The sequence below is a fragment of the Rattus rattus genome, chromosome 1 (genome assembly GCF_011064425.1).
Source record: "Rattus rattus isolate New Zealand chromosome 1, Rrattus_CSIRO_v1, whole genome shotgun sequence".
NCBI classification, from domain to species: Eukaryota; Metazoa; Chordata; class Mammalia; order Rodentia; family Muridae; genus Rattus; species Rattus rattus.
The window spans coordinates 51,944,429-51,967,931 of record NC_046154.1 but is presented as its reverse complement, the minus strand read 5'-3'; the positions used below and the strand labels follow the sequence as shown (position 1 = coordinate 51,967,931).

The window sequence follows — 23,503 nt, the reverse complement described above, 5'->3', positions numbered from 1 at the left end:
TGTCCCCGAGGAGGACACATGAGTATGCCATCATCTGCAGGAGTCTGACAGCAAATCAGCCCTGTCCCAGCGTGTCATCTGGAAGCGGGCCATTCTCAACTGGGGGCGTTGTTGCTGTGCTGATTTTCACTGTGACAAGCACAGATAAACATGGGTACTTCTGAGAGCCGCATTAACTCTTTCAGCCGTGGTGTCACTTAGTCCAAGGAAGGATTGGGTCAGCAATAAAACCTGTCATGACCTTTGTGTCCCCCACAGCTGTCCCTGTAGCAAGGCAGAGGTAATACTCCGTCACAACCACTCAGAATTCCCTGCAAAGGGAAATACAGTTTTTGATAGTTAGTAGGTAGTAGGAATATTCAGGAAAGATTTTGCATGCGTCTAGGTATTCATTTATACTGACACTAGCTCTGCTGTTACCTTGGAAATCTAGAGGAAAACTAACTGAGATTATCAACAGTTAATAACCATAAACATATTAGGAACTAAAATGCCCATTATGGATAAGAGGCCTTATTATTTGGTAGAAAAATTAATAGGTAGAAAACATGAAGAAAATCAAATTATAATCTTCCCCGCAAACCCCAGATGGTAATGAACCAAAGCTTTAAAATAATTACTTGAAGGTTATGAAGCCATTTATTTTTCTAACATATATATTCTTATTTAAACCAAGCCTAATTGAATTCATATGATGTTTTCACATAAAAAGGAATATGAAATATAATAAAATGAGCATAGCATAGTTTGCTTTTGTTAAACTGGACTGTCTTTTACAATGAACTTTTTGTTCCCATTTGTTTTAAGATGAGTTCCACGTAGCCTAGACTAGACTCAAATTCATTACGCGGGTCTGTCCTTTGTCCTCCTGCCTCTGCCTCCCCAGTGCAGGGACTACAGACCCACCTCACTGTGTCCACTAATACACATTTTAAATGCAAAAATATGTCACTCACTTTAACAAAAATTTTCTATACAAATATTGATACTCCACTTTGAAAATATGATTGTAATTTTGGGTTACACTGAAAACAGAAGATGGGGTTTGGGTCTTATCTCTGCCACTCAGTTTGCTTTGGCAGTAACTTGGAACAACTCCTATGTCTCCCACCTGCTTCACAGGCCCATCTGCAGATCCAATGAGGTCATGCTACAGAAGTTCTTTGTGAAATTTAAGCCCCATTACACAGGGTTCAGGTTGTTCTGAATACTGCTGTATGCACCCTGGCACACGTGTGCTCAAAAGCATGTTCACTGTTCTGTTGCAGACAAGCAGAATGATGTGGAAATCCCATCTCCCACCCAGAAGGACAGGGAGAAGAAGAAGAAGCAGCAGCTCATGACCCAGATAAGTGGAGTGAAGAAACTGATGCACAGCTCAAGCCTGAACAACACAAGTATCTCACGCTTTGGAGTCAACACGGAAAATGAGGATCATCTAGCCAAGGTGAGAATGAGCTGGGCACATGTGCATGCAGCTCTCCATGCACACTTGCACACTTACACACATGCACACACACTCACACACATGCACACACTCACACATGCACATACAGACTCTCACACATATACACACTCACACACATGCACACACACTCACACACATGCACACACTCACACATGCACATACAGACTCTCACACATATACACACATATACACACACTCACACAGACATGCACACACTCACACAAATGCACATACACATGCAAGCACTCACACATGCACACATGCATGCAGACACACACACACACACGCACACACACACACACACACACACACGCACGCACCATCCATCATTTAGAAAATGAGGATCACATATGCTTTGTCACTGAGTTTTATGATGTAGAAGCCGATGTAGCCTCTTTGTTCACAGATGGAGCACCTGACCAAAGTCCTTCTATACCAAAAGGCTGTTCCTTTGTCCTGAATATAGGCTCAGTTCTCAGGAATGCAGAGTTCCTTGTGGATAGAACATTCTGCTGGGGAGGACACAGAAAACTGGCAGGCTGGGCTGCGTTACCCCAGAGGACAAAGGGAGAAAGTCTGCCCTGACTGGCAGGGCTAGGGAGAGCATGAAGAGCCCATGACACTGCTGACCACTAAGCCCCACCCCAGTCGTGGAGGAGGGTACTGAAATGTTCATTACTCCTGTAGGAGGCTGCACAGACACTGGCTGCTAAGCTCCTTGCAGCCCGATCAAAGGATGAAGTGAGCTTCCTTGGAGCAAAACTTCTTCCATGAGGCCTTCTGAAAACTACCACCAGAGGAAAGTTGATGAAACACTGAGCCAAGCCTCGGGCCAGTGTTTCAAATTGAAATAAGTTGCTCCCCTCAGCAGATAATTTTTGGAATACCACCACAGCAAAGGTCTGAATGGTGTCCCTTCCGCGTCTGTGGGTGGCCCATCGACTCTAAGTTATTACCCACACCAAGCAGTCTTAGAGACCTGCTATGCTGAGTTAGGGTTGAGTTCGATTCACTCCTCTGGCAGCCCAGTCACTCTGATTTGACTTCAGGGATAATGAGCAAAGGCTGTCGCTAATGGGCCAATGAGTAGCAAAGGAGACAGGGGAACAGGACCAGAAGCCTGTGCTCACTGGAGCTGCCTTTGAAAGCAGCATCAGATGAAGATGGAGGTTTGTCACGTATAGGCCTGCCACTCACGTTATAAATGCAAACATACTTGGCTTGTTACATAATGTGCAGAAGCCCATAGTTATCACGAAGAGGATGTCCAGCCAGTCCCCATTCTAGGATTCTTACGCAACCAGGACTCTATAAACAAATGCATGAAAGACTCGGCAGCTAATTTCTCCCAAATAAAATCTTATAAAATATTTTATTTTACAACATTAAAAAATATTATTCTTAAAATTTCTCTCATTTTGATTTGCAGGAGCTGGAAGACCTGAACAAATGGGGCCTTAACATCTTCAATGTGGCTGGGTACTCCCATAATCGGCCCCTCACATGCATCATGTATGCCATATTCCAGGTGAGACAGACGGAGCAAACACCGGTTATCTGGGAGCAGAGCTCTTTATATTTTACACTGCATGTGACTTTTGCTGTCACCTTCTCTCCAGTTTTGGACCTTTACTTATTCATGCCCTAATCCATTTTTCTACATAGGAAAGAGACCTTCTAAAGACGTTTAAAATCTCCTCTGACACCTTTGTCACCTACATGATGACTTTAGAAGACCATTACCATTCTGATGTGGCATATCACAACAGCCTGCACGCTGCTGACGTGGCCCAGTCAACGCACGTTCTCCTCTCCACGCCAGCACTGGATGTGAGTAGTCAAAGTCTGTTTTGCATACCCACCCATCCTCTTTTTAAAAGTACCACACATGCATGGTACCTTTAGAGAAACGATGCGATAGAAGGACCCTAGGTACTTGGACCACTTCGTTGGTAGCTATGGCATTCAGCAATTTGGGTTGCTTATGGAAATAGGTAACACGTCTGCTTTCCTCATTTTCCAGTACCAGTGTAATGTTCCTTTTTTCATCTTTGCCATCTGAAAGTTATTTAATTATCAGATGATGAATTAGACCCATGATTTATTTTCATCATATTCCTAGTAAGGGATACACTGTATCTCAAGGCATCTTCTTTAGTGTCTGTCATACAGTACCTATACACTGTATGTAATCATCCGAATTGCCCAATATGTACTCACTCCAGGCCCTGAGGAGGATATGCTGTATATGTTATATGAAATGTTCTGTGCAGTCTCTGTTAGGGATAAACATCTATAGATTTGTTTTCCTAGAAATTCAAAGTAGTAACTGAAAATCAAGAACAGACGGGTTAATAAGTAGAAGCTAAGAAAAACTGCTCCCTAAAACCTTTGTGGAGATGGCTATGACTCTTTCCCTTGTAGTTCAAGATTTCTCATGAGCTACCATAATTAGTAATGTGCCCAGCCATGCCACCACTGGGCAGATGGCAATAGTGAGTAACTAGGTACATTCAAAATGCCTGCTGCTGGATAAGACTGGCCAGGCACCTTGGCAGACCCAGTTTGGGAGTTGGAGAAAGATTAAACTCTTTACTTGACTTTCATATGATCTGAGACAAGCAATCTAAGAAAACTTGCTAATGTGAGATGGAGGTAAGGGTATTTAATCCTCCTAAAGGAAAAAAAACAGTATTGCTTTTACACTTGTGAAGTCAGGTGTCACTATTCACCTAGTGTTATACATAACTATTGTTTGGCTCTAAATTGGCTACGAGTGTAACAGACTTAGAAAAGGAGTGTCGAATGTTTGATATATAATAGGATTGGTGTTTCGGGGAGGAGGTAGAAAGTGAGCCAACATTTGAATGAACAGAAACGTTGTATCTTCAAAGAGGCTAAAGAACCAGTGGCATTGTGTGCCTAATAAGAACAAGATTGAAATCACTGTACATGGGGAAGGAAGAGGACAGGGAGGGAGGTCTGCATGACAGTGTGAAGGAATGAAGCAGTATGACACTAGGCTTTGTTTGTTAGAAATGTTCTCAACTCTAGCCTGCCGTAAACATGCACTGGGTATGCAGATGAATTACTAAATATATGACAGCCTATGACCTCACTCTAAAATAAACTTTGGCAAACATTTTATCACTTGCCTCCCAAGGCTGGAGTTTAGCCCATTCCACCCCTATTAACTTAGCCTGCCTGGGTATGAAGGTTACTACGTTCCATGTTCCCAGAGCAGTATGACTTGCTTCTCTGACTAGCACAGGCTGCATTACATAAGCATCATACTGCCATAAATCCCAGACACCAACTACAGACATCCACACACACCATCAACACTGCGCTCATGACTTACCCAAACCTCAGCCTATGGACTCAATGTGGGATGAGCTCTGGCCCTCATCCTTCTCACATCAGAGATTTTATAGTGATAAAGAGTCTTATGCTTGATTCAATCAATATCCTGAGCTCTCATAAAAATCAACAGTGCCCTCCCAACAAGAGTAAAGTGTGGTATGTGAACGAGATGAAACTGAAGAGTGAGACAGGTACGTTGGATGTGGAGTTAATGGGCTCCTTTGAACCCACAGGCTGTCTTCACAGACCTGGAAATCCTGGCTGCCATTTTTGCAGCTGCCATCCATGATGTTGATCATCCTGGAGTCTCCAATCAGTTTCTCATCAATACAAGTGAGTTCACCACTGCACAGTTATTCCAGATTATTCTGTGATTTGCTGCAGCCTTTTCCTCCTAATGTTTTCATTATGGGTAATAACCAGGACAATAATGAGGTAATCCTTCCCTTCCATGGAAATTGCTCAGGCCTTTCCTGGATACTGTGTCCAGCTTGTCAACACAGTGTTTGAGGTGCATGGAGAACTTGGAGAGGGTCAGGGGCAAGCCATAAAAACAAAGCTCCAAAGTTCGGAAAAACACACTATGGAAAAAGAGTAAAAGATTTGGAGCGGCCTGGCAAGACCAGGAAAGCTTGGGTATTCGTTAGTGATTCGCAGACTTTTGTGAAACTGACATACATGAACATAGTAAACCAATGCATGCCCCTCTATCCTGGATGATAGGCAGAGATGCTAGCCCTGAGAATACCAGCCTTCATATAGAAGTAATACTCCTCAAGGAACACTGGAGTAAGTCCCTACAGTTCAAGGGAAGGGTCATTAAAGGCCTACACATTTTTATCCAACTGCACGGCTTTGACTGCTGACTGTGGAGAAGCATGGAAGGATGTAGTTTGACCAGCCTCAGGATCTGAAGCTATCCCCAGGGCTTTATCATACTCAAAACACTTGATTTTCATGCTATACAGAATTCATTCATTGTCTCAGTTAATGCCTCATCTCTATGTTCATTTTCTTTTGACAATATTAATTATCTCATTATGATCATGACTGACATCTAGTACAGGCAATTTTATAAAAGTACTGTCTGAGCTTCCTGCTAGAAGAGACCTTCAGTTGTTTGCCCTTGTCTTTATCTTTAAAATAGCTGCAGATCCTAATCTTGGGGAACACTGGTTTTCTTTTTCAGTTTTGATATCTTGTTCTTGTATTTTAGAAACATCAATGACATAAACTTTAGGTACCTGCCTCCTTGCATGGCTTAGTTTAGTCAATTTTGCATGCTGAGAGTGTGTTTCTCAAGGGAAATGTAGCTACTTACAGTACTGAGACTTATAAACCATGTTTGTAAATCTGCACCCTTGGCCACGGGGTTAATAGAACAAGAGGGCTTAAGTTACTTCGGAGAAAGCTATGCTCTATGAGAGCGCTAGTGTGTAGTTGGCACATTCTGTGTCAGTTGTTTGTGAGTCTGATGACCATCGACCTGGGTACAAAGCTGTGTCAGACAAAATGTCGATAAAGCAGAGTGGAAGTTGTAGTTTGGGTGCCCAGCCATTACAGTTTCTGGTATAGAAACCCAGAAAAAAAGGAAAATCTAACATCAACATTATTTAAAAAAAATTCATGCTTAGTTGCCATATTTATACAAACCTCCAAAAGCTACATTATTGAATTAAAATAATGTTTTATGCCAACACATCATCTTTTTTTGAAGATCTAAACTCACAACTGACAGAGGCTGGGAAGCATTATGAAAGTGAACATAATGTGAAAATCTTAATGCATTTGATAACGCATCTGTGTTTTCATTTAATTCCTTTTCAAAACACAAAATTCACGAAGACTTAAAGGAAATTGTAAGCTGAGAAGGAAACACAGTTTATCTAATGTTAAATTCTTCATCTCATATGAAAGAGAAAAGTGTTGTAAGATCTCTGGGAATCATCTATTGCTCTGCTTCCCTAGGACGTAATGACCCGTGGATGATGGCTCCTGAAATAATTTAAAATGAGCTAGATCAAATTCCACATCGAAGCAATGCCAGTGTTTGCATTATACAATCGTATTATATTCTTATGGTCATCATTTTTCTTTATTAGATTCCGAACTTGCTTTGATGTATAATGACGAATCTGTGCTGGAAAACCATCACCTCGCTGTGGGATTCAAACTCCTTCAAGAGGAACACTGCGACATCTTTCAGAATCTTACCAAGAAGCAACGCCAGACACTCAGGAAAATGGTGATTGACATGGTGAGGTGCCAGCCTGCATCCCTTACCTACATTTGCCATTTTCTCTTATAGACTGACTTGATTAAGAGTTTTAATTCTGTCTTTACCCAAGGTGTTAGCAACTGATATGTCCAAGCACATGAGCCTCCTGGCTGACCTTAAAACGATGGTAGAAACCAAAAAGGTGACAAGCTCCGGTGTTCTCCTCCTGGACAACTATACTGACCGGATACAGGTATGAGATGATGCAAAGCCAAAGTAAACAAAACCAAGCAGTATTTAGAAAAAGAAAATAGAAATTTGGTTAATTGCATGGCCTAGGTTACTACTAAACCTTTGGGCATATTTTTTAAACAAGTCAAGAAAATAGATTTATTGTTTCATTTGTGAAGTAAGAAATAGTGTATTCATTGACTTGTTTAGTTCTAAAATTGGGTTGCAATGTCTATTTGTGGTAGGGGATATGTGAATATTGCTCCTCAAAGCTCACATTTGAATACAGGTCCCACCAACTGCAACTTTGTTAGGTCTGATTTTACTAAACAAACTGCCATCAGCTGTTCTTCTACCCATGGAAAAATCTAGAAGTAACTACTTTGCATTCTTTCCAAACTAAGGAAAAAAATGTTAGCAAATTTTGACTTCTGATACCTCCTCCAGTTTTTAAACTCAAAAATCCATCCGTCTAGGAAAATATACACACTTTCTTTTTTGTGGCTCTAATGGTAAATAACCAAACCTGGTGAAGACCATTGAAATACTGCTCTTTTGATGGGTGTATCTTAATTGTATTCAACTAAAATGTTCTCGGTACAAAGTGTACTGGAATGAGAGGGAGAAGATGTTCTGGTGGCATTTATGTGTAATTTTATGGGATTTTCCAAAACTTGATCATTTCAGGTTCTTCGCAACATGGTACACTGTGCAGACCTGAGCAACCCTACCAAGTCCTTGGAATTGTATCGGCAATGGACTGACCGCATCATGGAGGAGTTTTTCCAGCAGGGAGACAAAGAACGGGAGAGGGGAATGGAGATTAGCCCAATGTGTGATAAACACACAGCTTCTGTGGAAAAGTCCCAGGTATCTACACTGAGATTTTTTTTTCAATGTTTGTATGAGCTCTACCAATAGTAGAACTGGAGAGTTCCTTTCTTTTAGCCTCTGTGTGTGTGTGTGTGTGTGTGTGTGTGTGTGTGTTTCATGCATGTGAATGTCTGTGAAATGATAAAGAAGCAACTATACATTTAATTCCATCATCTGTATCATTTCTTTGCTTTCTCCATGCACGGTCTCTCAGGCAGGGCATTAAGCCAAGTGTTCAGTTACCTAGGACCTTATTAGATTCGATGGATGCCTGAGCACCTGTACTTCCATCTGCCTACCTAGATTTCTCCTCATCCCTTCTCCATCCACGAGCTCTCCGCATATCTGTTGCTCTCCTTAGTCAAGCACAATGTCACCATCACCAAAGATGAGAAGAAGTCCCATTTTTTGCAATGTGGCTAAAGTATCTTCACAATGTGAGGCAAAACAAGCCAGCCAGCAAGCAAACAGCTGTTCTCTTGGTCCCGTTTGTCAACCTCTTAGTGACCCAGTTGTCTTCTCTGTCATGTGGACAGGTCTCCCCAATTGCCATGTTGCCTTCATCCCCACTGCTGAACATCATATACTTGATCTGGAAAGACAGCTTCTAACTAGGAGTTCTTAGTATTTGGGGTTTTCTCATCCAAGGTTCCAGGGAATAAACAACTAGTAATGATCTTCCATGAAAGGCTTTAGTTTAGGCTTCAGTTTTTTCTACTAAAAGCAAATAAAGTGAAGAAATTAAATGACTGTGCTGTGTGATGTCACACATGTTTGTCTGTTGCTGTAGGCTTTTTTTCTAGTCCCTGGAAAGCACTTTGAAAATGGTCTCTAAAATCCTTTAAACCATATATAAAGAGATAAGAGAAAAAATGAGTGGGTAGGAACTAAGTAATCTGAATCATCCAGCCAAATTCCTGTAACTAGTGCAGATCACATCTGCCCTGGCTTTCGTATGAGTCTTGCTCATTAAGTTGGAAAAGAACCATTAAAAGGCATAATATGTGCATACATGGGCACACATCACACACACACACACACACACACACACACACATACATACAATACACCAATACACATAGACACACATACACATAGACACACATACATATAGATACATGTACACACATGCACATACACACACACACATGGGGTGAGGTAGGGCAAAAATCTCACATATGACCAAAGTTCTTGTTTACTTAATTTGAATATATTAAATGACTGGCCATATACCAGAATACTGATAGAGAAAGGTTTCCGGCAGAGTGAAAAGATAAAACATTAATGTCCCCAAAGACCCTAGGTCCTCTCCCCTTTGATCCCAACTCAGCATCTCTCCCTCCGGCCCCACCCTTATTCTGACAGGGGAATTCCATTCCCTCATTCATTGGTGCCTATTCTCTTTACCTGCCCAATCCCCAATGTTTCCTGTTTGTCTGACAGTGAGGAGGTCAGTTTGAGGCCACTTAGCTAACTCCTGCAGGATGCATAGCCCCTGTGTAAGCCACAACAGAGCCACAGCCTTGATTTGTGCTCTTGCACACAGGCAAGAGGAACTGTTTACTTGTTTTTATTTTCCTTCTTTCTCCTGATGGAAATAGCTGCACACACACTGTGGATCTTAAACAATAGCAGCGGTATCCACACTGGGGATATTTGTTTGTTTAGGGTTTCAATTGTTTTCAAGTATTTTATTATTATTTTAAATAGTCCTCTACAAGGCAAAGGCTTGAGAAGCTCCAGAATAGTAGAGGGCCAGCTCCGGTCATCTTGGCATGGTGACATATTTAATAGTTATCAGGGAGAGAATATTGAATCAGAACACTTCAGACTTGGGGCTTCCTTCAGGGAATGAATGACTCACAGAATCCAATAGTGACAAAGTTATTCCCAGTTACATCCAGACCTAGCTGGCAGATGTGAAAGGAAAGACTGCTGCAATGAGATGAACAGAAGCTTTGGAGCCAGACAAAGCCAGACTAAGGCCCACATCTGCCACCTCCAAGCTAATCTATGTACCATGTTTGGTCTCCAAGATTCTCAGTTTTTTCCTTTGTAAACAGCAGGCAACAATACTTTGCAGGATTAAGAGGTGTTTGCACATATTGTATACAACCCCAGGCCTACCATATAGCAAGCAATCCAATAAACAACCTCTTACTATTGGTCCCTTTCAGTCCCCTTCTCCCTTTATATAGAAACCATGAGAGGGTGCTTAGTTTTCTAGGGCCCATGCAGTAACAGATGTGTGGTCCTCTTTTTCTTCCAGGTTGGTTTCATCGACTACATTGTCCATCCATTGTGGGAGACCTGGGCAGACCTGGTTCAGCCTGATGCTCAAGACATTTTGGACACACTAGAAGATAACAGGAACTGGTACCAGAGTATGATTCCCCAGAGCCCCTCTCCACCACTGGACGAGAGGAGCAGGGACTGCCAAGGCCTTATGGAGAAGTTTCAGTTCGAACTGACCCTTGAAGAAGAGGATTCTGAAGGACCGGAAAAGGAGGGAGAAGGCCCCAACTATTTCAGCAGCACAAAGACACTTTGTGTGATCGATCCAGAGAACAGGGACTCCCTGGAAGAGACTGACATAGACATTGCCACAGAAGACAAGTCTCTGATCGACACATAATCTCCCTCTGTGTGGAGATGAACATTCTATCCTTGACGAGCATGCCAGCTGAGTGGTAGGGCCCACCTACCACAGCCAAGGCCTGCACAAAACAAAGGCCACCTGGCCTTTGCAGTTACTTGAGTTTGGAGCCAGAATGCAAGGCCGTGAAGCAAATAGCAGTTCCGTGCTGCCTTGCCTTGCCTGCGAGCTTGGCGGAGACCCGCGGCTGTAGTAGAAGCCAGTTCCCAGCACAGCTAAATGGCTTGAAAGCAGAGGACAGAAAGCTGAGAGATTACTCTGCAATAGGTATTGAGGGGCTGTCCCGACAGGTGACTGAACTCACTAACAACTTCATCTATAAATCTCACCCATCCTGTTGTCTGCCAACCTGTGTGCCTTTTTTGTAAAATGTTTTCGTGTCTTTGAAATGCCTGTTGAATATCTAGAGTTTAGTACCTCCTTCTACAAACTTTTTTGAGTCTTTCTGGAAAAAAAAAAACAACAAAAAGAAAATGAAAGAGAGCAGTTTCCCTTCTTTCTTGGGCAATATCTTTGGCTTTCCTCCAGTTAACTTTTGCAAACCAACGGGGACAGATGCAGTTCTAACCACAGGCTACTTCCTTCTCTTTGTCCAATCTGACTCTGTAGTGGCCCCTGCAACTTAACTGTTTGCCTGCTTTGAGTACTGTTTTCCCCCTGAGAATTCTCTCTGCTTTGCTTTAAACTCATGCTCAACAAACCAGGAGGTCTGTGGAAGAAGCGGTGATGTTTGCCCTCAGTCTATGGAGTGGTCAGTCATACAAGCCCATGTGTGTGGCTGCCCCACTGTGAGCTGCACACCACCTGCCGTCCCTCCTCTCTCACCCCCTCCTTCACCCAAGTATACTGTTTTCAATTTAATGCTGCCGTCTTTGTCTCGTACTACCCCCTGCACTAACACTTCCCTCTCTTCCTGTTTATAACCATGTATTTATTACATAATGTACATATTGTAATGTTTTATAAGTTATTAATTTATATATCTAACATTGCCTGCCAATGGTGGTGTTAAATTTGTGTAGAAAACTCTGCCTAAGAGTTGCAACCTTTTCTTGTAATGTTTTGTATTGTGTATTATATATCCCAAACAATGCTTAAAGGAGACATGAAGCCCCATTAGAAGTTAAGGACAGGAATGGCCGTTGTTCCAAAGGTCTGCCCTTTCTTTGTCTGAGTCCCTAATTCTGCCGAACCCTTTGATGAGCTGGTTTTGCAAACAGGATTATCATATTAGATACTAAATGGTTTATACTGAGGTTTTATTTTGTATAGTTTGGTAGGGGCTAGGAGCACTGGGATGTCAGGTTTTTTGTTTTGTTTTTTGTTTTTTGTTTTGATTTTTTTTTTTTACCCGTGTTCCATCCAAGTCTCTGGATGCATGAATTGGGTTGTCACTGGGCTCTGCTCTAATTGTGGCTTTGGTTCTAATAAAACAACACTACATTTGCTCACAGATGATACTGAGTAGCCCCGAACTACTGACTTGGCAGAGCTAGTCTCCATGCTGCCCACAAGCAGGGGAGCCGTGTTCAAATTCATCAAAGGCAACAAGAAGACAATGTGAATTTTTATCGTAGAATGTGAACTGATGTCATAAATTATGCAAATGTGAAGCTTCTGATAACACTTGTTAGGCCTCTTCCTGGTGTCAGTTTCAGTTTGTAAAATATGTGTCATGCTTCAGTTCAGCATTGTGACAACTAGTTAAAGAAAATGGCACAAAATGTGCATGACCAATGGGTTCCTACGTCTGTAACACTGCGTTGTTCCAGGTGGACGTTATATTGTTTTCAAAAGTTTCTCACAATGTATGTTATAATATTATTACTATTATATATTGTGCTCAAATGCATTCTTAAGAGACTTTTATATGAGCTGAATAAACAAAAGCATGAATAAATTAGGTTGTAGCTCCATTCATTTTGTAGTCAATTCTAATATATTAAAAATTTTTTTTAATATATTAGATTTTTTCTTCTTCTTCTTCCTCTTCTTTACCATACTTCACAAGAAGACAAGCCACTTTGCTCGTCCAAATCACAAGTGAAGTTTCATATTCTCTGTGTGCAAAAAGCCCCGTGGCTCAGAACATTTCATTTTCTTCTCAGCAGATTATTCACCCAGCTCATTGATACAGGAAGGAGGGTGGTGAAGACTAACAAACAAAACCACTTTGTTCGTCTTGAACCATTTCCTTCTACCTCTCTAGAATTCTGAAGAGTTTAATCTGTTAGGTAAATAAAAGGCATCGTCAGCTGGGTTGTGTCACCTACCACAGTGACTCACAGAATCGTAGTACGGTTAGTTCAATGTAGAGAAACCCGTTGATTCATTTGACACACAGGGAATCCAAGGTTTAAAAGAGTCACCTAGACCACAACCCTTAGAGCACATAGAAATCCTCATAGCAATCTGTCTATGCCTTTGCTCGTATCGTAGGTTATGCTATTCTAAAAAGAACTGTTTAAATGTTACCAAGTCTTAAAGGCATCATTTTAAAATAAGTCATCCTGAGTGCGTGTGTGCATGCGTAGGAGATGACAAATGCTCAATGGGTCGCTCTTACTAACTTAGCCACAGAGAAGTAAGTGGCCTGTGGGCAGGAAAGAGTCTGTGCTAGATGAATTCCTCAGTAAGAGGAAATTACTGAATTTCTTTAGAAACTCAAAAGCTTGCCTTTTGGTTCTAGCCAGAACTGACAAGACATTATCGTCTGATACCGTGACAAAACAGAATTGGTTACAAAGGTTTTATGCCTAAAAAGGCTCCCTGCTCTGTTTTCTACTGAAGGGTCCTTAGCATGGAAAATGTACGTGTTTTTAATGATGATGGGTTCCATTCTCCTCTAGAGCCCTGACTAAAGTGGCTCATCCTAGGGGCCTACAGATCAGACTTTTAATTCTCCACTGGTGACAGTAATGTAGGGACAGAGCCGTGACCTGTCTCCTAGGCATGCAGGCCTGAAGCCATCAGTGGTCACTGAATCCTATGACCTCAGCATGGTGTTCTGTGTGTGAAGGTTTTTCAGCAATGAGTTTGGTCCTGTCTTAGTTTTATTTTTCCCACTGATTTCTCACTTAATTTCTTCTCGTTTTAAAACTTTTTTATTTAAATTTTATGAGTATGGGTGTTTTGTCTGCATTTATGTCTGTGCTCTAGATGCATATCTGGTGCTTACAGAGGCAAAAAGGGGGCAGTCTCTGGAGTTCCAGACAGCTATGAACCATCATGTATATATCCTAGTTCAATGTCTCCTGCTGATAAGACATTCCAACAAAGACAGCTGGGGGAGAAAAAGGATTTAATTGGCACAAAATTCCAAGTTACTGTCTTCACCATAGGGAAATCAGGATGGCATGGCTTTGAAATGTCGAGTTGCCTCCACAGTCAAGAGCAAAAGGAAAATGCATGTATGCATGCCTGTATTCAATTCATTTCCCTCTTTTCATATAGTTTAGGATCCAAACCTAAGGACCGGTCACCCCCACTCTGAGACTGGGCCTTTCCACATCACTTAATGTAATCAAGACATACTCACAGGCCACCCTGATCTTGACAATCCCTCATTAAGGCTCTCTTCCCAGGTGATTCTGCATGTGTCAAGTTGACAAGTAAAACTAACCATCGCAGTACATAAGTCCTATTCCAATTTTGCATTCAAGCTGAAAATAAGAGTCAGACCCTCAGTGTTTGCCTAAGTCTTTGGGAACTACTGTAGGGCCTTGTGCCTCAGTGTGCTTATCAGTGAAACAAGAATTAATAATTTCTTTGTCATGTGATTATGAAGAGAATCAAATGATAGAAATGATGTGTGGTTCACTGTGCAGGAGTGAGTGTTACTTTCAAGTAAGGAGAGGGGTAGCATGTTTTCTATGTTGTAGTTTTTGCAACCATTTATCGTATGACTTATCTTGACAATTTCGATCAAATCATCCTGGGATCAGAGTTCTAGACTCAAGAGTATATTTTGTTCATTGAGGATTAGTGTGACTCATGCTCATCTTTGTCTCATGGCTGAGACTGGTTCATTTGGGGGACTCATCTGGGTCATTCACAAAGTGACACAAAGACAAACAAAACTTTCCACACCTTGTCCCATGAACTAAACCTTCTCCATCCTTCTACAACTGAGTTTCTAAAACTTGTTGCAAATTTTAAACTTCCCTACTATATTTCATCTAAAATCCGGCATGAATTCTTGATCTTGTACCAACTTTGTGAGCTTAGGAAAGGTCCTTACCTGGTGGGTTTTCAGTTTTCTTGCTCATAATGGGATCCATTCAATCTATAGCAAAAGATAATTTAGAATGACAGACCATTTTAGCAAAGCTCCAGACACATTCCAAGCATGCAGCAAGTAAACAATGTTAATGGCCTATTGTCATGGCTAAATAAGAAAACATACATAGAAAAACATCTCCATACTACCACCTGTTGTTTATTTCAGCCTAAAAATTATTTTGGATAGTGATTCTGATAATTCAGATACCAAACCCTCCTTAGCACTTGCGAGTTTTATCTTTGACAATGAAGTTAATATTTTCATATACATTGTGTTGAAAAATGATGATCAGGACAGGACAAAAAAAATGGAGTTGTTGTTACTTCTGTCTTCCAGATCAGCAACGATCTCTAAAACAATCCTCTATATGCAAAAAAATTGAGGGAAATATAAGTTAAGCCCGGTACACCATCACTAGGCCAACCTGGTCAACAGCACAACATTAGGGAATATTTTCCTGAAATGCAGTTATATCTAAAGCACCCACTCCTTGGTGCTATCTATTCACATAACTAATAGAGAAGAGGCTATATTGCTTGCAAACTTCTGTTAGTTACCTCCCTCTCAAACTACAGGTTTATAATCTGTTCAGAATATGTCATATGACTGATGTCATTCTTGGCAATCTCTACTGCTTGGCTTTGGAAAGTAGGGTAGTGTTTGCCTATCAAACCCTCACAAGGTTATAGTTTATAATATATTCTCTCTCATTCTCAAAGATCCCTAGTTATAATTTTTAAAAAATTATTGGCAAATCCCTTTCATATCTTGGAAATCATGCATCTGTAGACATGAAATCAGTTATACAACAGGGGAGCTATCCTACTTTTTACTCCATTAGCTTCTCCAGCAGGTAATCACATAGGTAAGGCCTTAGCTCCTTTGTACTGAGGAAAATAACCTCCTCCATTGAGTATGTAGCTTCATGGAAGATACAATACAGCAGGGAAGGAGCATTGAAGAGCTTGTCTACCAATTTTCATGGATCTTCATCAGCTATCATAGAATATATTAATGAACATAGATTTAGTCTAGAGTCTGAAATGGGAATGAGCTTTCTTGCCCATTATGAAAGGTCATAACTGACACCATCTCCCCAGTGGTATGAGTTAATAATACATGATCAGAAGAAGCCCAATCTGCAAGGGTTCTTCTTCAACCTGTCTGCACAATTCCTCTTCTCTGAGTCTAGGTTCCTATCTGGAGTAGTCTTCTATCCTACATTCAAGCAAGGTAGACCAAAGAATGTTTTTACAGGTGTCACAACATGGTAAAGAAAAATCAGAGTGATATATTTGTTTTTTTAAGGCTGGATTTTGGAAAAGGTATTCTGGTTTTCATGACTTCCTGTGGCAAGAGAAATCCCAGTTATTGAGATGCCCGGAATAGGAAAAGACATTCAGAAAATGCAGTGATGAACTAAGCTCAGATAGGAAGCTTGTTTCTCAGGCTTTCACTTCGGAGTAGAGTTTTCTGATTCCAAACAGGCCTCTAACATTCCTTCAAGTGCTGTGCTAAGATATACCGTCTCTTGTACATCTTGTGCACTGGAAGACATGGAAAAATAGATGTGCAAGCAAAAAAAAATCAGAGACAGTACAAGATGTGCTAAAGTCGAGGACCACATGAAAGCACTTAACTCTTTAGGGCTTGGGGAGCCATGTTCAGAGAGCACTCCTCCTAGGAGATCAGATGGAGCCTTCCCATTATGTGAGAAGGGACCCGAGAGATCACCCAGCAGCTTAACACAATTGTTGCTCATATTAAGGATATAATCTCAATTTCTACACCAACATGGTGGCTCACAAACATCAGTAACTCTAGTTCTTGAGAAGCTGAAGCACTCTTCTGGCCTCCTCCAGCAACATTAGATGTTGATGTACTTGAGGAGACTGATACTAATACCATTTTTAAAAGTTAGTAGGTTCTTAGGCTCTGATACAAGTTCTCTGAAGAAAAAGCAACCTTGGCCAACCTGTATGAAAAGGAGAAAAGAAACATTTTATGACAAAAAAACAGCTGATGGCTAAAGTCCTGTAGTGGGAGGCAGCATGGCTCCAAGGATGAAGAGAAAGAAGCCCTGTGTGAATCGCAGCATAGAGCAGTAAACAATGTTACTTTATGAAGTATCACCAATAAATCTCGTGTGACCCACTGGCACACGATAAGACTTTTGCTCTTCTTTAAACACAGTGGGACTCCATTAACATTGTTAAGTAGAGAAGTATTATAACCACACTTTCATTTGGGAATGACTGTTCTAATTATAGCATGCAGACACATTTGGAGAGGATAACAAAGAATGTGGAAGGTGATATTACAAGTCATAACCAAACTATAACAAAATGATCACTTAGACCAGGAAGAGGCTGTGAGGATAAAGAGAAATGAATGTATGTGGTGTTATGTAGAAACTGTATTTGTAAGTCTTGGGAATGGGCTAAGTTAAGGAGGAAAAGACTTGAGAATAAATGTCAGGTTTTTTGATTTATGGAAAGGTGAGAAAGTCTTTCTCAGAAACAAGAAATACAAGGGAAGTTCCAATTTGCAGGAAAGCATGTGTGGATTTGGTTTTTTTTTGGAGGGGGGTGCTGTATTTGTGACAAGGAGTGGGTCATGTGGATGAGGTAACTCAATATGGCAGTCTGAATACAAAGAATTCCAGTCTAGACTCTATCTTACATGCATTTGCAACAATATATATGCACGCGCGCACACACACACACACACACACACACACACACACACATTATTGACTGTACAAATGAAGACAAATGAAGGAGTGTGTAATTGGTTGGGGAAGGGGGTGGGAATAGGACTGACTAATGAATTTTACTGGCATTTTTGTGAGCAAATACATGCAAGTATGCTGATTTCAATCCAGGGTACAACCCTTATGTCTTATGAGATTCTCTGATGTCCTCTCCTACAGAAAGAGATGGGTATTCCACTACTGTGCTTCATGTGAGCCTTTATGTAGCACTTCTCATAATGCTACCAAGCACTTTAGGGTGATATCCTAGAGAGAGAAAGTATAGTGAGAAGAGGGGTATGGAGCTGGACTAATCTTTGAAGTACTCTGTAATGTGCAATATAATGTTTAATGCAAAGGAATACACCTGCAAAGGAGAGAGAAACCATAGTAGTGGAAAATTTATAGGAGAACTTTGTGTCTGAGGGAACTGGGTAGCCCGGAACTCACTCTGTAAACCAGGTTGGCCATGAACACCGAAATCATCCTACCTCTGCCTCTCAAGTGCTGGGATTAAAGTTGTGCACCCTTACTGAAGGATGGCTATTTTAAGAAGGAAACTGATCACAATGGTGTACCTGGGTGCACAATAGAGGAAGGGAAAATTCCATAAGGATCTCTGGTGATGAGAGAGCATTTTTACTCACGTGATGGCTCAGTAGAGAGTTCTCAGAGAGTAAAGAGGTAAGTACAAGTAAGAGACTAAGCAGAGGAAGGGAAAGCACTATGAAGAGAGTGGGATGGAGAGACACCTGGAGGAGGCAGTTTAACATATAAGAACTATTTAAGCATGTTCTAATAAGAATTGGCATCATCTTACCACTGTTAGGAGAAGGAAATCAAAAATATGAGAGAGAACTCTGAACATCAATGGCATCAGCCTAGAAAGGTGGAAGACAGTGGTAGGGTATACTGATGGAGAAACCAACCTTCAAAGACATTTTAGAAGGGACAGAGGGAGTTTTTTGTGGATGTAGACTCTGGGAGGTTGACCACAGGTCAGTGGCTACACGCCCCCCCCCACACACCAAGGAGTATACAAGGCCAACAGAATTGGATTATGTGTATTTTCTTTTTTTTAAAAAAAAGAGGGCATGGATTTCAGAAGGTTGGAAAAATGGAGAGTGGATGTCAGAGGGAACCATGGGGACGGGTGAGGTATGAATACAATACAGAATGTGAAATTCTCAAAGAATTAATAGAAATGTGGATGTTTGGGAAGACACTTTTTCCAATGAAGCAGAAGGAAGAGGGGGGAGGTGCATTGTGTGAGACTTTTCCCAAAGAGGAGACATACCACACACACACACACACACACACACACACACACACACACACACACACACACACACACACACACACACACACACACACACACACACACACACCACACACCACACCACCACCACCACCACCACCACCATAACAATTCTACTAATATACAATTTGACAAAGTTGTGAGATTCCTGGGGAGACTTACAGGATTATAGGCCATAGGGTCATGAACAATTCAAAGGCAGCTATATCACAGAAAAGCCCTCGCCAGCAGGAAGCTGCAAGCTTGGAGCTCTCTGCATGACTTGCAGGCAGCTCAACAGATGGGGAATCTATTCTCTAGGCTATTGTTTACTGAGTCTATAACTTTGGCTGGAGGCCTGTGAATCTTGTTAGTTTTGGCTTTCCTAGACTTGTGAGGTGTATTTCCTGAGTCTCATGAGCTTATACATCAAGGTCTGAGTAGGTTTGTAGGTCCAGGAGATGGAACATAAATGAGGACCTTTCAACCGATAGCTTATGTAGTCCGTCCTTTAAAAGGAATATTGGTGAAACTGGCCCAGGACAGAGCTGGTACTCCAGACCCCCTCCCACACCCAGAGACAGTTTAACTCCCAGGACATCACAACCAGGCTCACAGGCGAGACATCCCCACCACAATAACTGGCCTAACACAGGCCCCAGCAGAGGCAAGCCCTATCTGCCCAGCCCTGCCAGAGACATCTTCCTTCCAGCCCATAACTGGGCCCTGGCCGTTGCTGGTGCTCCAGACTCCTTCCCAGACCCAGAAACAACTCGACTACTAGGTGTCACAATCAGGCTCACAGGCTCACAGGAGGAACAGGATCCAGTCAGAGACACCGAGGCCAGTTAACACCTTAGATAACCAGATAGTGAAAGGCAAGAGCAAGAACATAAACAACAGAAAAACAATGCTACTTGGCAACATCAGCACTCAGTTCTCCCACCCCACCAAGCCGTACATGCCCTAACACACCTCAAAAGCAAGATTCCAACCTAAAATACTTTAAAGATGACATAAATAATTTGCTTAAAGAAATATAGGAGAACATAGGTAAACAAGAAGAAGCCCTTAAAGAGGAAACACAAAAAAATCCCTTAAAGAATTACAGGAAAACACAAACAAATAGGTGAAGGAACTTAAAAGAACAAAAATGCCAGCCCAGGCTACTATACCCATCACAACTCTTTATCACCATAGATGGAGAAATCAAAATATTCCATGACAAAATAAAATTTAAACATTATCTTTTAATCCAGCCTAACAGAGCATAATAGAAGGAAAATTTCAAGAAAAATTAAGAAATTAATCATCTAACAACAAAAGAAGAAAACCACACAAATATAATACCACCACTAACAACAAAATAACAGAAACCAAAAATCATTGATCTTTAATATGACTGGATTCAATTATCTAATAAAAAGTCATAGGCTAACAGACTGGATATGAAAACAGGACCCAGCATTTTGCTGCATACAGGAAACACATATGAGCAACAAAGAGAAACACTACCTCAGACTGAAAAGCTGGGAAAATTTTTTCCAGACAAATGGTCCCAAGAAACAAACTGAAGTTGCCATTCTAATATCCAATAAAATGGACTTTCAGCCAAAAGTTATCTAAAGAGATGGGAAAGGATACTTCATACTCATCAAAGAAAAAATAATCCATCAAAATGAACTCTCAATTCCAAATATCTATACCCCAAATACAAGGACAGCCACATTTGCAAAAGAAACTTTATTAAAGATCAAAACACACATTGATCCTCACACAGAAGAAGTGGGAGACTTCAACACTCCACTCTCACCAATCGATAGACCTTGGAAACAGAAAGTAAACAGAGACACAGTGAACTGAAAGAAGTTATGAACCAAATGGATTTAACAGATATCTGCAGAACATTTCACCCTAAAACAAAAGAATATATGTTCTTTTCAGCACCTCATTGTACCTTCTCCAAAATTGACAATATAATCAGACACAAAAAAGCTCAACAGATACAAGAAGATTTAAATAATTGCATGTATTCTATCCGATTACCACAGACTAAGGCTGGTCTTCAATAACAACAAAAAGAATGGAAAACCCACATACTCATGGAAATGAAACAACTCTCTACTCAATGATAACTTAGTCAGGGGAGAAATAAAGAAAAAATTAAAGGCTTTCTAAAATGTAATGTAAATGAAGACATGGCATCCCCAAACTTATAGGACACAAAGAAAGCCATGCTAAGAGGAAAACTCATATCTCTGAGTACCTTTATAAAGTAATTGGAGTGATCCTACACTAGCAACTTAACAACATATCTGAAAGCTCTAGAACAAAAAGAAGCAAACACATTCAAGAGGAGTAGACGACAGGAAATAATCAATCTCAGGGTTGAAATCAAATAATTAGAAACAAAAAGACCTATACAAAGAATCAACAAAACTAAGAGCTGGTTTTTTTTGTTTCGTTTTTTGGGTTTTTTTGTTTTTGTTTTTGTTTTTTTGTTGTTGTTTTTTGAGAAAATCAACAAGGTAGATAAACCCTTAGCCAGACTAACCAGAGGGCACAGAGAGTGTATCCAAATTAACAAAATCAGAAACAAAAAGGGAGAGAAAACAGCAGAAACTGAGAATATTAAAAAAAATCATCAGATCCTACTACAAAAGCCTGTACTCATCAAAACTGGAAAATCTAGATGAAATGGTTGTTTTTCTAGACAGATATCAGGTACCAAAGTTGAATCAGGACCAGATAAAAAACTATCTAAACACTCCCATAACCCCTAAGGAAAAAAGCAGTCATTAAAAGTCTCCCAACCCAAAAAAAAAAAAAAAGCCAAGATGGCTTTCGTGCAGAATTCTATCCGATCTTCAAAGAAGACCTAATACCAGTACTTCTCAAGCAATTTCACAGAATAGAAAGAGAAAGAATACTACTTAATTCATTCTATGAAGTCACAGTTACACTGATACCTAAGCCACCCAAAGACCCAGCAAAGAAAGAGAACTTCAGACCAATTTTGCTTATGAATATCAATGCAAAAACAATAAAATTCTCCAAAATCAAATCTAAGGACACATCAAAATGATCATTCACCACAATCAAGTAGGTTTCATCCCATGGATGCAGAGGTGTTTCGATATACTGAAATCCATTAAACTCACAGAGAAAAAAAATCACATGATCATCTCATTAGATGCTGCAAAGTCTTTGACAAAATGCAACATCCCTTCATGTTAAAAGTCTTGGAAAGATCAGGATATTATACCTAAATATAATAAAAGCAATACACAGCAAACCAACAACTAACATCAAATTAAATTGAGAGAAACTTGAAGCAATCTCACTAAAATCAAGGACAAAACAAGGCTGCACACTCCCCTTATTTATTCAATATAGTACTCAAAGTTCTAGCTAGAGGAATTAGACAACGAGAGGAAGTCAAAAGGGATACAAATCAGAAAGAAAGAAAGAAGTCAAGGTATCACTATTTCAGATTATATGATAGCATAAATAAGTGACCCCAATAATCCTACCAGAGAACGACTACAGCTGATAAAAAACTTCAGCAAAGTGGCTGGATGTCAAATTAACACAAACAAAAGATAAATGGACTGAGAAAGAAATTAGGGAAACAACATCCTTCATTATAGTCACAATTAATATAAAATGTCTTGTCGTAACTCTAACCAAGCAAGGGAACGATCTATACAACAAGAACTTCAAATCTCTGAAGACAGAAATCGAAGATCTCAGAAGATGGAAGAATCGCCCATGCTCATGGATCAGTAGAAAAAGAGCCATCTTACCAAAAGCAATCTACAGATTCAATGCAATCCCCATCAAAATTCCAACTCAACTCTTCATAGAGATAGCAATTCTCATCTTCATCAAGAATGACAAAAAATACAGGATAGCGAAAAATTTTTCAACAATAAAAGAAATTCTGGGGAAATCATCATCCCCAACTTCAAGATGTTCTACAGAGCAATAGTAATAACTAATGACTACATGGTATTGGTACAAAGACAGACAGGTAGATCAATGCAATTGAAGAACTAGAAATAAACCCACATACCTATGGTTACTGGGTCTTTGGCAAAAAAGTCAAAACCATACAGTGGAAAAAAGACAGAATTTTCAACAAATGGTGCTGGTCTAACTGGTGGTCTGCATGTAGGAGAAGGCAAATTTATCCACTCTTATCTCCTTGTACAAAGGTCAAGTCCAAGTGAATCAAGGACCACATAAAACCAGATATGCTGAATTCAATAGAAGAGAAAGTGGGAAACTACCTTGAACACATTGGCATAGGGAAAAGTTTCCTGAACAGAACACCAGTGGTTCAGACTCTAAGATTAACAAT

General features: G+C 40.5%; 1 protein-coding gene across 3 annotated transcripts in view; it reads left to right on the top strand.

Annotated features, from left to right (window-relative positions):
* Nucleotides 1–12,713, top strand: part of Pde4b (phosphodiesterase 4B) — a 535,922-nt gene extending 523,209 nt beyond the window's left edge. For all 3 annotated transcript variants that reach the window (XM_032901648.1, XM_032901656.1, XM_032901663.1), the window contains 8 exons: nucleotides 1,269–1,447; nucleotides 2,898–2,996; nucleotides 3,134–3,298; nucleotides 5,065–5,164; nucleotides 6,934–7,088; nucleotides 7,180–7,302; nucleotides 7,968–8,150; nucleotides 10,423–12,713. In XM_032901648.1, the coding sequence (XP_032757539.1) occupies nucleotides 1,269–1,447; nucleotides 2,898–2,996; nucleotides 3,134–3,298; nucleotides 5,065–5,164; nucleotides 6,934–7,088; nucleotides 7,180–7,302; nucleotides 7,968–8,150; nucleotides 10,423–10,788 (1,370 nt within the window). In that variant the 3' untranslated portion in view covers nucleotides 10,789–12,713. The remainder of the gene's footprint in view (nucleotides 1–1,268; nucleotides 1,448–2,897; nucleotides 2,997–3,133; nucleotides 3,299–5,064; nucleotides 5,165–6,933; nucleotides 7,089–7,179; nucleotides 7,303–7,967; nucleotides 8,151–10,422) is intronic.
* The last annotated feature ends 10,790 nt before the right edge of the window (nucleotides 12,714–23,503 follow it).